This window comes from Anguilla rostrata, chromosome 19 (assembly GCF_018555375.3).
Source record: "Anguilla rostrata isolate EN2019 chromosome 19, ASM1855537v3, whole genome shotgun sequence".
Lineage (NCBI taxonomy): Eukaryota > Metazoa > Chordata > Actinopteri > Anguilliformes > Anguillidae > Anguilla > Anguilla rostrata.
The window spans coordinates 10444109-10458353 of NC_057951.1; the positions used below are offsets into that span (position 1 = coordinate 10444109).

The following is a 14245-nucleotide window of genomic DNA, read 5'->3' on the forward strand; positions in this document are numbered from 1 at the left end:
TGTAGTCCAAGCTCCATGTTTGCAACTGAGAAATTCCCCTCACGCCAGAATACGTCCGACATTTTTGTGTGGGGCATTGTATTTAGAGGAGCGGAGGTCTGATTCGAGCGAGGAACGTTATTTTTTGCTGAACAAATAGTAAACATTTGCCCTTAAAAAGTTTTCCATAAATTTATTTGAATGAACATGTAGCTTGGCTTAGTAAATATGATAAATACAATTAACTTATTGTGAAAGGGGTTTTTTCCATTTGTAAACTGAAACTATAGCTATAAAAAGGATAAAATAACTTAATAGATAAAACGCTTTTACAAGCCTGCAATGTACATTCATGAAAACAGAAACCAAAAAAGTTTATGGTAAGCTGTTAGAAGTTACAAATGGCAAACCAGTTAAATGTTCCTGAAGGCAGCATATGCCATTATTGGACTTTCAATCATAATGATTTGTTGTAATATTCATCATGCTTCGTGGCATGAAACCTTGGCCCCCAGCCTTTTCTCTCAGAGATGTTATGTCACGCTTAAAATGGTTAGACAATACAAACGCCGCGCTTCCTGTGGTTTTAAGTGAAACCGAGGGCAGAACTTGACTAGCGTCCCTGTGTTCATTATCGTTGTGAGCTGGTGTATCTCACGCGAGCTGAGGAAGTCAGGTTGCCATGGGACCACAAGATGAATAGAAACAGTGCATGCAACAGACGTCACCCAAGTCAAACAAACACATCCTACAGTCATATCTTTGTTCCAATAGGGCAGGTTTGCTTAAAGGCTGCTCGGCTAAACAAAGAGTTTCTAAGATATAGGTCAGACATGTTAACTACCAAAGACAAACATCTCGCCCCAAAGGACCCGCAGAGCACTAAATACTGCAGTAAAGTTGTCATGTAACCTTCTGCCATTGAATAATCTGTGAAAGCAAAATAATTAAAACTGGTTTAAAGAGTGGCGTGTGGTTAAAGCTTACATACCCGTGAGCCTCTTTAAATTTCACTTGCATGCAGAGGCCTCTGTGTTAAGATTTGTTGGTGAATGTAGTGTTCTGTTTATGATGCTCATCAGTATTCAGAAATGTTAAGCTGAAAACCTGTATTTGATGTATGGTGGCCTAGAAGTGCTAATGTTTTCAGCAGTGCACAAGGGTTACAGTCTGTCTGTTTGGGACATGACCTCTAGTGGAGGAAGTTGTTTATTTGCTTCGTTTCCTGTGTCTCCTTTCCTTCTCATTGTTCCTTTGTGGTGGTGGTTTTACAGCAGCATATAAAGTTGAGTCACTAGCATTGCTGATCAGTTAAGCCTAAATTATGTATTTAAAAAATCCAGTTCCTATCATGCTGTTCCTCTGAACCTGACAAATTTACTTCACAATTTCCAGATTCTCCTTCAGCAAAACTTACTGATTTTATTGGTACAAGAAATGGGACAGTAAGTAATTTACATTTGGTTATAGGCTACAAGTCATTTGGAATTTAAAGTTGTTATACAAGTCATTTGGAATTTTGAATATTGTCGGCTGCATTTATTTTGATGTAATTTAGCAAGAGGCTCCAGAGAGTTGCCTGGACTTGGCACCGTGGAACATCGCAGTCGTATGTTGATTGACCAAGTGACTGACTACAGTCTACTGACTACAAGCGGGATGCAGATTCTGCAGTTTGGAGAGCTGAATACAAGCAGTGCTGCTCCCCCTCCTTCACAGTCCTTGGAGTGCTAGAGAGAGAATATTTATTGCATAACCCCCCCCCCCACACACACACACACACGCACACACACTTTGCAGGATTGAAAATAGAAACTGACAAGCATACACACAAACATATAGATACTGTTCACCTGTAACAACTACAAAAAGAAAAAAAAATCGGAGCAATATTTTTATTACATTTTTATTTAACCAAGAAGTTCCACATATTAAAATCGGTTTTGCAAAGGATAATAGGGACATCAACTTAACTGTAGACACACATACAATTTTCACATCATATAATTACCTTTTCCCTTAAAAACAGGAGCAGTTTGGGGTTTCCTCTGGAATTGCAGTACAGTAGATAAACGAGGAAGAGGCACTCCAGTTATACCATTTTAAATATTTAATTAGAATGTGACCCCTGAGATATTCACGGGTAAACTGTCTATTGCAAGGTAAAGGGATAATCGCTAGATATTTTAATTATTTTCAGTGCATTTTCTGTAATTACGATTTTGATGTAAAAAGTTAATTTAGTTATTTACATTTTCCACGACAAATTTCCTACTATTTCCACATCAGTCTCTGTCCCGTCAGAGTATTGCTATGGTAGTTATCAGCAGAGATCGCATTCAGTACTTTTAAATCCTCATATTCAGGATTACCATCCCTTCCCTGCAGCCTCTTGCGCACGCGTTCTGAGCAGTATGAAGACAACTCATCCATCGGGTTCTTCTCTCTTCGATTGCAATACAAATCGTTAAGGAAAAGTTGTCGTCCGCCGATGATCTGCAATACGAATCCCATTTCGCCAGAAATGTAGATCTGTATTGAGAAGACAAAGGAGAACACCACCTGCTACGTCCGTTAGAATTTGAGCAACTTGGTGCAAAGGATGTCGCATTATCCCGCAGATCGCGAGATTCCAATTTTGTATTTATAATAATCGTACTGACTCTGACGTGTCGTCGGCATGTTATTTAATAATATATACTAATTACTGGTTAAAATCATTTTAGTTGAGAGTAGAGCTTTTATTTCTTTTTCCAAATAGCGCGTCATCATACTCTGCAGAGACCCCTCCCTTCGCTGCAAAGCTAAGAACTGGTTGGCTTTTGATGACATCACCAGATAGTGAAATGTGGGCGGGTTCTGAGCTGCGAGGGGACAGGGGTGCTAGCGGAGATCATTCTGGATGTTATTCTGGGGAAACACTAAAGAGTGCTCAGTACTAAAGCCGGACCGAATACCTTTCCTTAATGGGAGTTTAACATCAGTTTTGTATATGTATATGTTTCATAACGTATTGTGTTGTTTCAAGCGAAATCTTCCTAACGTGTTTAGTTTCTGATTAGATGTTGTGGCCGTTTCGGGTTCAGTGCTACCACGAAGGAAGGGTGGATCGGCGCGCTCCCGAGAGGAGTACGGAGGAAAGCCAGCACTGAAGGGACACTTCCTGTTTTGGCGATTCGGTGGGGAAGGAAGACAAAGGGTCCTTAAACAGATGATAATTCGCTTCTGCATTTCACTTTCCCAGCACAACCGTGCATAGTTTTTTTTCATCCACAGGTTTTGCTAAATTGACTTAGTTGTTCATGTCCCTTTTTAGATAAGGACTTGGAGTAGCGTTGCCTTTCAAGCTGGGTAAAGTAATTTATGAAGGCCATCTCACTGAATCTGAATGAATATCTGCCTCCTATTCACTTACTTGGTAAAACCTAAAGCATGCCAAGTCCATGCATAACAGTGCACGCTAAGCAGAAGACCTCTCCGTTCTTAAAACATTTATATATGCAAGCAGATACTGTTCCCATAAAATGCAGTTAACCACTATTGTAAAATCTCGCGTCTGGTACATAATTAACTGGCAAATGAGTGAAATCAGTTGTATCGTTACTCCAAGTGTAATAACTGACTGCAATCTTGCTTCAAATACAAGTAACGGTTTCCCACAGATGACTAAGACCTAGCGCTACAATTTCGCAGTGGAATGCAAAACGGATGCCGATGGCCAACGCCCAAATTGAGGTTTAAAGGAGAATTAAAACTTAGTCATATAGCCTACCCCTCCTGCTCTCTGAAGCAAAGGCAATTTATGCGCAGAGCAGTTCTCTGTGGATTTATGTCGCGTGGGCTGCTCAATTCTGGGACTTCCTTTTCAAGCGCCTCCTGGTGTGTGCTAGAGGAAATCAAATACAGGTTGCATTTATGAAATCCCCATTGACGTCATATTTATCCGTAGGTAGATGTTTCGACGAATGTAATCATTTCCAGTTGGAATTTAGGCCAACCTAACTGCTTTTCTGCTGCTTTGGAACAATTGTCCATTAACGAAATCACGAGAAAACCAGGGAAGAATCTTAAACCAAGGAAGACCTGTGTCAATGTGAATGACACACTGGGACACTGTGGTCGGTTTGGTGAAGGTTAACAATTACATTGACTTAAAAACTAATGTCAGCCACATAATTTCTTGGATGATCAAAGCAGTAGCTCTAACAGCCATTCTGAATTGACAGGCTGTCAGTACACTTGAATAATGTCAGAGTTATGTGAAGTTATGCTTTTAACGAAGTTGCCACTTACATAGGAGACTTAACTGTCCCAGGGCCAGGTTTTTACCTTGTTTAGATATGACAGTTGTTCATGTCCTGTGTCCCACGTTATTCAGTGTGAAAAGTGACAAATCAGAATGACTGTCGCGTAAAGCATGGTTTTAGTGCAGACCTTCAATGGATATTGAGCCATGTTAAATTTTAGAATATTCGCAGTACCTGTAGTGAATGTATTTAAAATGGAAACGGATACATGGATCAAACAAATTCAAGGTCTGCATATTGTGCACCCATGTGCTGTGCCAGGATCAAACTGTGCCCTTCAGGTGAGGGAGTTTTAGAGCACGCCAAATTTAACTTCAGTGAGAAATTAACACAAGTACACACAACTCCAAGTCATAGTAGGCTCATTTCCATAACCGCTATAGGCTACAATAGCACTGGCTAATTCACAGGGTACCTTCTGCATTTCTCTAAATATACCTTGTAGTCTTCATTTAGCAAAGTTATCCGAAAGAAAAAAAAAGAAAAAAAAAATTCATTGGTGGTTACAAGTCTGATTCGAAATTAGCAGAGGTTTATAAATCAAGACGGAAGCGGAATGCTGTTAATTACACAATTGGCATGTTGTTAACTCCTTAAACCAAAAGGTGGCGTCAGTACACAACAAATGTTGCAATTCTCTAATTATTTATGTCAACTTCACTTTATTTACATTAAGTAGTTTGTCATTGATCCCTCAAAACTTCACATTAAAATTAAAACATTTTCCAGGACGATTTTGCATATTGTTTCTTTGCATTTCTTTTTGCATGTTTTTTAAAATATATATTGTGCAAGAGCGATAAATGCATTTTACCTTTACATGATCATTTCTAAATTCTCAAATATGATATACTTCATAATTGTATTGATGTGGTATTCTTCTATTTTCTGATAAGGCTTGGTTTGGCGTTTCTTACAGGGAAAGATTTCGTCCTTAATATACAAAGAAACGCTCATGACAAAGTCGTGGCAAACCCCCGAGATGACATTCTTGACATCCAGACAATTCATTCAAATGTTTTCCTTTAATGGCGGTGTCTTCATTTGCACTAACACATATACACTCACACGCTCTGGCCACTCGCTTTTGGATTAGGCTCATATTTTTCGGATTGAGCAGATTTGTACTTATATGGGGATGGTCGTAACGAACAGTAAAAATGTATGGCAGTATGTAGCCTATTGCTCCAGCATTTTGCTACCTTAAGTTGTGAAATAACGTTTTTCTTCGCCGACGGTTATTTTGCGCGGATGGCCATTGCCATCCATTATTTGCACTCCGTGTGTATTTCATCCTGGCCAGAGTGCGACCTCTTACCAGTCATCCTGCATAATAAGAGACCCTGTTTACGTCACATACATGTTCTGTAGCTCGAGGAAAGCTAACATGCGGCGCAAACTTTGAGAGACGTCCACAAGCGGCAGAACCTAGCGGCGCAGCCTTGCTTGGCCTACATGTTTCCAAATAATTTTACGGACAGATATATTTGTAGATTTCTCTACTGTAACTGTGCATTCTGAAACCCGAGTGTATTTGAAAAGGACGGGACCAAAGCAGACATGGAACTCTCATGCCTGGAAAAGTACACCGTGAAAAATACCGTGATTACATCTCGGCTAGACCCGAACCTCCTGCAAGATGACAGGGTTTTGGAGAGCTTGCTCAGCTTCGAGGAACACTTTCTTCCTCGGGTTTCTTATTTTAAGTGCGTCCAAACCGAAGTTAAACCATATATGCGGAGTATGCTTACAGATTGGATGCTGGAGGTTTGTATCCTTAGCTGCAGATAAGGTTGCACTTCCGCGGAGGACAGTTCGTTTTTGACTAGCAAAACTGAAAGTGCGCTCTCATCCTGTCAAATTTTATTTCAAATGGAGACTGTTCATCTGGTGTATCTGTATAGGCTATTTAATCAAAAGTTTCAAAGCTGTTTAAGCATGGGAGCTTTATTATGCAGAAGCCTGACTGAACGCCGTGAGAAATTTCGCTTGCCCACTGGAACATAAAGTGGCCACGGGAAAAGCTTATCGTGCAATTGCGTAGCCGACGAGAGCTTTAAAAACATAACCTACTTTAATACTATTTCATAGATATAGCCTACTTCCTTGCCCACGTATGCGCTATCTTAAAAATCGTATCCCTGCACGAAGATATGACCACAACGCCATGTTGGGATTAAACCAAATCATTGCATTTCGTTAGGCACGACTTGGTAGTTGCACAAATCAAGTCTTAAAAGTCGACCATGCATGCTATTGATTAGTCTTTACGATTCGTTTTTACAGTGTTCTTTATTTCTAAAAATAGGCCTTGTTCGGATATTTTCTAAGAAATAGGCTAGCTAGTCTGTTCCAGGAAGAGACGTGACACTCGTTCATGCTGTCACTTCTGTACAGGAACTCATTTTGTAGTTCCTAATATTGCCTAAAATGTTATTAGATGATTAATGTTTTTATTGTTGTTATTCTTTCCTTAATGCACAATTGCCGACAATTGGCAAGCTTGAAAATTAGCGCGAAATACTTTAAAAACTTTTAATTTACTGTGACATGTGGAAAGCGTCAAAGCCAAATAGCCTCATTATTTTCAAAAATAGCCCAAAAAAAAAGCCTTTTTAAAATAACTTGTCCACAAACGAAAACGACACTGAAATCATGCAACTATTGTCGTTCTATTCCAAACATTCACGAAAGCAATCTCAGAATTGGTTATTACATTTGGGCTATTTCATTGGTCAACAAACATTTCGGGATGCTGCTGGTGGTGACTGAATTAGACTATAGGAAACTATTGAAAGTTTCAGTGACAAAACATAAATATTTATTCTCCTAAATAAATAACACAAAACAAGCAATTACTCGTATGCAAAATATCCATATCTTTTTACTTTATGTTGATGTCACATTCTCATATTTGCAATGAATGGGGCAAAGTAAATAGCTAGTCATATTTTAGAATTACTCATAAAAATAAAAAAAAATCAGCCGTAGGTTTTTATGGGATTAAAGGGAATAAGCTGGAATAACATTGCATTGCAGCTGGAATCGAGATGCTGACAGGTGATCGCGTCTCTTGTAGGGGTGAGGGAAGGACTTAGGGGGCCTTGGGGGGCGAAAAGGTGGAGGACCGCTGTTTTTCACCAAGCCGGAGTCAATTTACGTCTCTCTGTTGCAGGTCTGCGAGCGTAAATGCGAAGACGGCGTGTTCACGTTAGCTGTGAACTACCTGGACAGGTTTTTAGCCGTGGTGCCCACTAGGAAGGGTCACCTGCAGCTGCTTGGTGCGGTGTGCCTGTTCCTGGCATCCAAGCTGAAGGAGGCGCGGCGGCTAGCCCCGGTGGAACTCTGCGCCTTTACCGACAATGCCATTAAACCGGATGCGCTGCTGGTAAGAAACCGTCGGCTTCCGCTGTGGGCAGTGTGAAGCCTGCTGTCCCAACCAACTTGAATCAGCTTGTTATAGAGCACCTACAATGGGATTATCCACCTTGATTGATGTTACCTGTGTGACATTTCAATTTGATGCATGATGCCTTCCAGTTACAGCTGTTGCCCACCATCAAATTATGCTATTGGATAAAATAATTTCAAGCTGATTAATGATCTATATTATGGTACTAATGAAAAGTATACGTAGATGTGGAACATAATGCACAACTTGCCTCATTCTTTCAGAACTGTAAGCACTTTTCCTGTAAAGGTCTGATTAGGGTACATTTTATCTTGTTTTACAAAAGTGCATCGCTTTAAAGTAAATTACTGCACTCCAGTAATGGACTGTGAGCTACTTAAGACCGAGGTGTCAAACAGTCCCGAAGGTCGCGCGCGGTCTGCAGGTTTTTGCCTTGTTTCAATCCGATGCCAATTTAGGTCTTGGAAACAAGGCGTGTGGGCTGTTTAACCAATCATTGACTTAAGTGGATCACGTACATGCTGAGACACACTGAAAACCGGCAGATAGTTTGGCTCAGGACACCCTACTACACCCCTGACTTCAGATGATTCTAGTCTGAATCATCATCTAGTGGCAGGTACGCGTCTGAGCGGTGGCTTACCCCATCGACGGAGGGCCAGCGGGTCTACGGGTTCAGTTATCCTCATGCAGCCAGTCATTGCTGTTGATATTCGTCTGTGTCCTCCTGAACATTGTAGCACTTGTTAACAATGGCGAAACGCACAAATGCTATTTTGCAGTTTCAGTCGTCAGCCGCGTTAAAACACGTCGGTCTGCCACGGGGCAGGCTTCCCCTTTTCCGCGTTACGTAAGCAGGTTCCTGCCGCTCTGCCCGCCGGGGGCTCGTCTGTGTGAGGGCAGCGGAATGCAGTTTGCCTGCCGAAGCTCTGTGTAGCCGTGCTGTTGGGCGCAGATGTGGGCAGGGCTATATGTGTAAGTGTCAGTGGACACCACGGGTGTAAGCAGCTGGCCTGGCCTGGTACCTGGACCCCCCATACCTCTGCTGTGCCTGTCCATTGCATCATGGCCACCAACTGTTACGGACATCTACCAGGAAGCAGGAAGCTCTGCCCCTCTGGTCCTCTCCTCCAGTCTGATCTGGACGAGGGGACGGGACTTCCTCTGATGAGGGCGGGGCTACTGGAGAATATTCCTGACTGACACCTCTGGGAAAAGCAGGACATACAGTATGGATGGAGGAGGAGGAGGAGGAGGATGAGGGAGGTGTGCGAATGCCTCCCCATGCTCGGATGGGTTCCTACAGCCTCATGCGTATGGTCTCTGCATGTCTGCCTTCCTGGTTGACAAAATGAAACAGGAAACTGGCGGCCACTTGAACCAGAATCGTCTTTTAGCTTTTTTCTCCCCCCTTTTCTGGTGAGGATTTCCTGTAAAGATGGGCCTGAGGACGTGTGGTCAGGGACCAGTGGCTTACAGGAATACGCAGATGTGGTTCACTGGGCAGGGAAAGAAGGTGTTCCGGTCCCCCGGCCACAGGAATGCAAGAGCAGGATCTATCCCAGATTAGTCACTCAGCATAGCTTACTCATTGCTTTTCCTGAGGAAGACAACAGGACATTTCTTTTCTTCCAGCACTGACGCCAGGGTAGATTTTCTTTGACAGTACTCAGGTGTGTTGATGATGATAGCGGTAGAAGACGGTAGTCAGTTTTGGCGGTTGGTGTTAGCAGTAGCTGTTGGTAGTAGATTTTGGGTGTAGATGATGGAGGTAAATGCTGGTGGTAGATGTTGGTTGTAGATGATGAAGGTTGATGCTGGTGGTAGATGTTGGTAGTAGATGATGGAAGTAGATGTTAGTAGATGATGGAGGTAGATGCTGTTAGTAGATGATGGAGGTGGGAGGTGGTGGTAGATGTTGGTAGTAGATGATGGAGGTAGATGCTGGTGGTAGATGTTGGTAGCAGATCATGGAGGTAGATGCTGGTGGGAGGTGGTGGGGGAAGATGGTGGCGCCCTGGCTCTCAGGGTGTTATGCGCTCTCTCTCCAGCAGTGGGAGCTGCTGGTCGTGGATAAGCTGAATTGGGATCTGGCTGCTGTCGTGCCGAATGACTTCATCGAGCCCATTGTGGCGAAGCTCCCGCTGCCCGGTGACAAGCTACCGTTGATCCGCAAGCACGTGCAGGCCGTCGTGGCTCTCTGTGCCACAGGTACTCTCCTGGATTTATCTTCCTAAAGGGATATGTGTCATAACCCACACAAATATATACAGTGTGAATATAGGACACCGAAGCAGAAACTGAAACAAATGCCCACTGCTCATAATGCTCCAATGTGACATTAGTATCTGTGTGGGGGTCGGTAGGGGCATTACTATATCTGTGGGGGTCAATAGGGGCATTAGTATCTGTGTGGGGGTCAGTAGGGGCATTAGTATCTGTGTGGGGGTCAGTAGGGGCATTAGTATCTGTGTGAGGGAAGGTAAAGGGTTAATAGTGTGTGCTGGTTGATTGGCGGTTTGGTGATCAGTGATCAGTAAGTGCTGCTCCTGGGTGTGCTGTGCTGTGTTCTCAGAGTTCAGCTTCACTGCGTACCCCCCCTCCATGATGGCCGCCGCCACCATAGGGGCAGTCATCCGCAAGCTGCAGCTGGACAGCACTGACCCGGCGCGGTCCGCCGACAACCTGCTGGACCTGCTGGCCAAAATGATCCACACGGAGACGGTGAGTGAGCCGAGCCGAGCCGAGCCGAGCCGAGCCGAGCCGAGCCGCCTGCGTTTGCGGAGGAGGGGAGAGCGGGAAACCGCTGAGCGGCCTCCTGCTGCGGAGACGAGTCAGACAGGATCTCTGTGAACCCACCGGCTCCAGAGGCTCCTGTTCCCCGCAATCCCCAGAGTAGCAGAGCGCTCGGTCAGTCAGTGACTCGAGCCAGCTTTTGGAAACGAAGCCAGTGTTCACCATTGGAGCCCAGCCACCCGGCCCGGTACTTCTAACCCCTGAAGGAAGCACTGGGGTTGCCTATCAGACAGACTAGCCGGGTATTTTTCTGTAGCTTGACTGAGACCTGGTGTGTGTGTGTGTGTGTGTGTGTGTGCGCGCGTGTGTTTCTGAGATGGCATGAGGAAAACTATGCGCGCAGTGTCACTGGCTGTGCTGTTTTTAGCAGAATGCTCTTTCATACCAGCCCTATGTCAGCTCTCTCTGTGACCCCGTCCCAACACTTTGACACATCCCTCTGTGTCCCTGTCCCGACACCCTTTTCCAGACACCCCCTCCCCCACCTGCCCAAGATCCTAGATTGAGTGGGATCAGTATTTGTGTTTTGGTGCAGAGCTGGCACCTCACTGTGAGGACCGCTGGAGAGGGAGCCTCCCTACACGGGCCTGCATTCCTGTGGCGGGACACGGGCTGTTCCAGTACATTTTCCATGGTTTCGTTTTCGGGGAAGAGAATCTGCACTCTGTGGTCAAGGGTCGGGTCTCGGGGGATGTGGGAAACAGGAGGACCGGACCCTCACTGTTAAGGCAGGGAATCTTCACTCGGTAGATTTCGAGTCTGAACAGCCAGCTGGCCCTTCTCCGCCGCAACGTTTATTTGGCTTTGCATTCGGGTCTTTATTTCTTTAACGAAGTGCTTCCTGTCAGTCAAGGACAGCAGGGCGGGGTCCACCGGCTCGATTCAGCTAAGCACAAGCTGCTCATTGCTGCCCTCTTCTGTCAGCCGGTGTTGTGTACAGCTGCCTCAAGAAACAGAGCTACACTGAAGGGCCACCCTGTTTCAATTAACAGTGAGTTTCAGGAGGTCTCTGTCTGGCCTGTTCCACTAGCCAAAGTGCGTTCTTTAATGCGCAGTGAGACCTCACACCACAGTCTGGTGCTGGTGCTGCTGAGAGAGGGGTGGAGGGAGGGAGAGGGAATTACAGTTTAATGTATATTCTCTAAATCTCTGGCAACATATCTGCTTATACTACAGAGAGAGAGAGTGTGTGTGAGAGAGAGGGGGGTTCAGGGCAGGGGGCACGCAGTTCTACAGAGTTTTTATCTCGTTTGACTTTAGTCAGAGTGTAGAATGCCCGGTTGTAATTGTAGGCCACCCTCTTCAGTACCACATCGTTCTCAGTCTGCACAGCTGCTGAGCAGGAGCACTGTGCAGCTGAGGCAGCTGGAGCAGCTGGAGGAAGGCAGGTGGCCACCTGACTGATGAACACTGGGGAAGTGCTGCTGCACCCAGATAAAAAAAAACACGACCATGTAATCGATATACCGCGGCGTCGTTATAATTAAGCGTCTCTCCCTCTCTCTCGCAGGACCGCCTGAAGGCCTGCCAGGAGCAGATTGAGCGTTTCCTGGTGACCGGTCTGCAGGAGGGGCGGTGGTCACTCAAACGGGCCGGAGAGGGGCCCGACGCCGAGGGGCCGGACCCCCCTGCACCTGTCCTGTGCCCCCACTGATGTTCGGGATGTTCACCTTTGATTCATGTTCAAATTATTATTATTTTTTTTTTTTTAATTGGTATTTTGTTTACTCGCTGTTGTTATTGTATGTGCTTAATATAGTTATACATTATAAGCAGAAGAAGGCAACCCTGAAAGCTTTTGAACTTGCAATTGCACTGGCTTAGGATTGGTTGTATGGAGTTAGTATTCAGTCTTTTATTATTATTATTATTATTTCAGGGATTTGTGAGATAGAGGGAAGGGCATGGGGGTAGAATGCTTCATTTGTCTGAGTTACAGTACAGCTGTACTGCTGTTTACTATTAATAGTCATCCACAATTTGGCGAGGGCTGGACCCAGCCAATCGGGAGGAGGGGGTCATGGGGGGGGGGTAGAGGGCATAGCCCCCGAGTAAGACCCAATCAGAGAGGCATGGATTTCCTATGCTGTTAATAGGGCACTTAGGAGCATCACATTTCATTCCTAAATATAGCACATTCGTTGCTCAAGATACTGAGCTGGAAATGACCAGGAATATTGCTGCAGATGGATAGACAGACAGTGTTTTAGTATTTAATTTGTGTTCATTTCTTTTTGTTTTCATAATGTTTTGTGGGTTAGTAGGAAGTGCCAGAATGTGCGGTGGTGTGGTGTAGAAAGCTAAACCTGTAGGGGGCGCTAGAGTAGTTCGGTGAGTGAAAGTACATAGAGAAGGGAGACTGAGTGGCTCCAGGTGGTGTGAGAGGTGAACTTTCTTGATCAAAGCACTTTGAAAACAACTACTTCCACCAAAAAGTTTAAATTATAGTTTTGTTTTTTTTTCCTTTTTCAGTCATGTTTTGGAGCTGGTTTCCTCCGGGTGTTTAGGTGTTTCCTTGGTAACGGCTAACTATGAACATTCCAACGGAAAAGTAGTCAACAATGGAATGTCAGTCCATTTTGGGTTTTTTTTTTTGTTGATTTGTTTGATTTGTTGTTAGCTTTAGTTTGGTTCTTCTTACTTGAATTTTGAATGTCTTGCCCCCCCCCACCCCACCCCCGTTTCTGCACTTTAATCCTGAGACGGTCCTCGTCTGGCTGAAGATATGCCGTCCACATTGATTGGGCTAGCATCAGCTGTTACTGTCCTTGAGCCCAGAGCACTCTGAAAGAGGGCACGTCATGGAATGATGGGGGAGGGGGGGCTCGATTGGTTCATTGTCTGGGACTAAGACACATACGGTAAGGCACTGGAAAGTTTGAGGCTCAGCTGGGTGTAATGTTTTCATTCCTGCCTTATGAATAAGTGGATTTCCTGGAAAAATGCAGTGTAAAAATACACTGTTTAACCAGGCCACTTTGAATGTCCTCTGTGGCATCGACCCCCCCCCCCCCCAACCCAACCATCACACCCTTAATCTCCACCATCTTTAAACAAAATGTGTGGTCTTTAAAGGCCTGTCAGCTCTTGAACAGCTCTTGAAAACCTCTTGAAATGTTGGAGTCGTCGACTTTGATAACTCCTTGACTTGATTATAGCAACGAATAGTCAATAAATGCAATCTTTTTTTTTCTTTTTGTTTTTGAGGATAGTGGGTCTGGATAGAGTCTGGGTTTAATTTGGCCACTTTGGATCTGTGTTCCAAAGTGACGAAATGATCAGAGGAGGGAGGAGTGAGGACTTCAGACCTCCTCGTATCACTTTTTTTTTTTCTGCTGCTTCTAAGAAAGAGCGTTTCATTTTCGCACACTGATACCTTTCCTGAGCTGTGACAGGTACATGGAGTGTGCTGCTGCTTAACAGAGTTTTGGGTGATAACACATTTATATCACCGCCGTATACAACAGGGAACTTGGAGGCCACTTGCTTTCCTGCCTTTGCATTGCCTTGCCAGTTCACTGGGCTGAAAAAATGGCCATGGTGTGGGAAAATGCTGAAACCCCAATTGAATGTGATTGGTCAATGCCTGGGCGTGACCGCGTTAGAGCGGGGTTGCTGTAAGACTTAGGCTGTGACGAAAAATTAAAATACCTCAGACTACCCCCTCCAGATTGAGTCTGATAACCTGGCAGTGAGCGCAGAATCAGTCATACTGCAGGCACTGCATATCCAGAATTATGTGAGTCTGCAG

General features: G+C 44.5%; 1 protein-coding gene across 2 annotated transcripts; it reads left to right on the forward strand.

Moving 5' to 3' along the window:
• The first annotated feature begins 5181 nt into the window (after positions 1-5181).
• On the forward strand, positions 5182-13527 carry LOC135245879 (G1/S-specific cyclin-D2-like). 2 transcript variants are annotated; one of them, XM_064319238.1, is made up of 5 exons: positions 5182-6053; positions 7462-7674; positions 9753-9909; positions 10274-10422; positions 12005-13527. In XM_064319238.1, the coding sequence occupies exons 1-5, from the start codon at positions 5847-5849 to the stop codon at positions 12146-12148; spliced, it is 870 nt and encodes a 289-aa protein (XP_064175308.1). In that variant the 5' UTR covers positions 5182-5846; the 3' UTR covers positions 12149-13527. The 2 variants fall into 2 exon arrangements, with proteins under 2 accessions (XP_064175308.1, XP_064175307.1); XM_064319237.1 differs by having other exon boundaries at positions 5185-6053; positions 9750-9909.
• Positions 13528-14245: the final 718 nt, after the last annotated feature.

Coding starts and splice junctions, on each gene's coding strand:
- LOC135245879 (XM_064319237.1), top strand. CDS start 5,847: ATGGAACTCTCATGCCTGGAAAAGTACACCGTGAAAAATACCGTGATT. Junction 7,675..9,749: donor TTAAACCGGATGCGCTGCTG/GTAAGAAACCGT, acceptor CTCTCTCTCCAG/CAGTGGGAGCTGCTGGTCGT. Junction 10,423..12,004: donor AAATGATCCACACGGAGACG/GTGAGTGAGCCG, acceptor TCTCTCTCGCAG/GACCGCCTGAAGGCCTGCCA.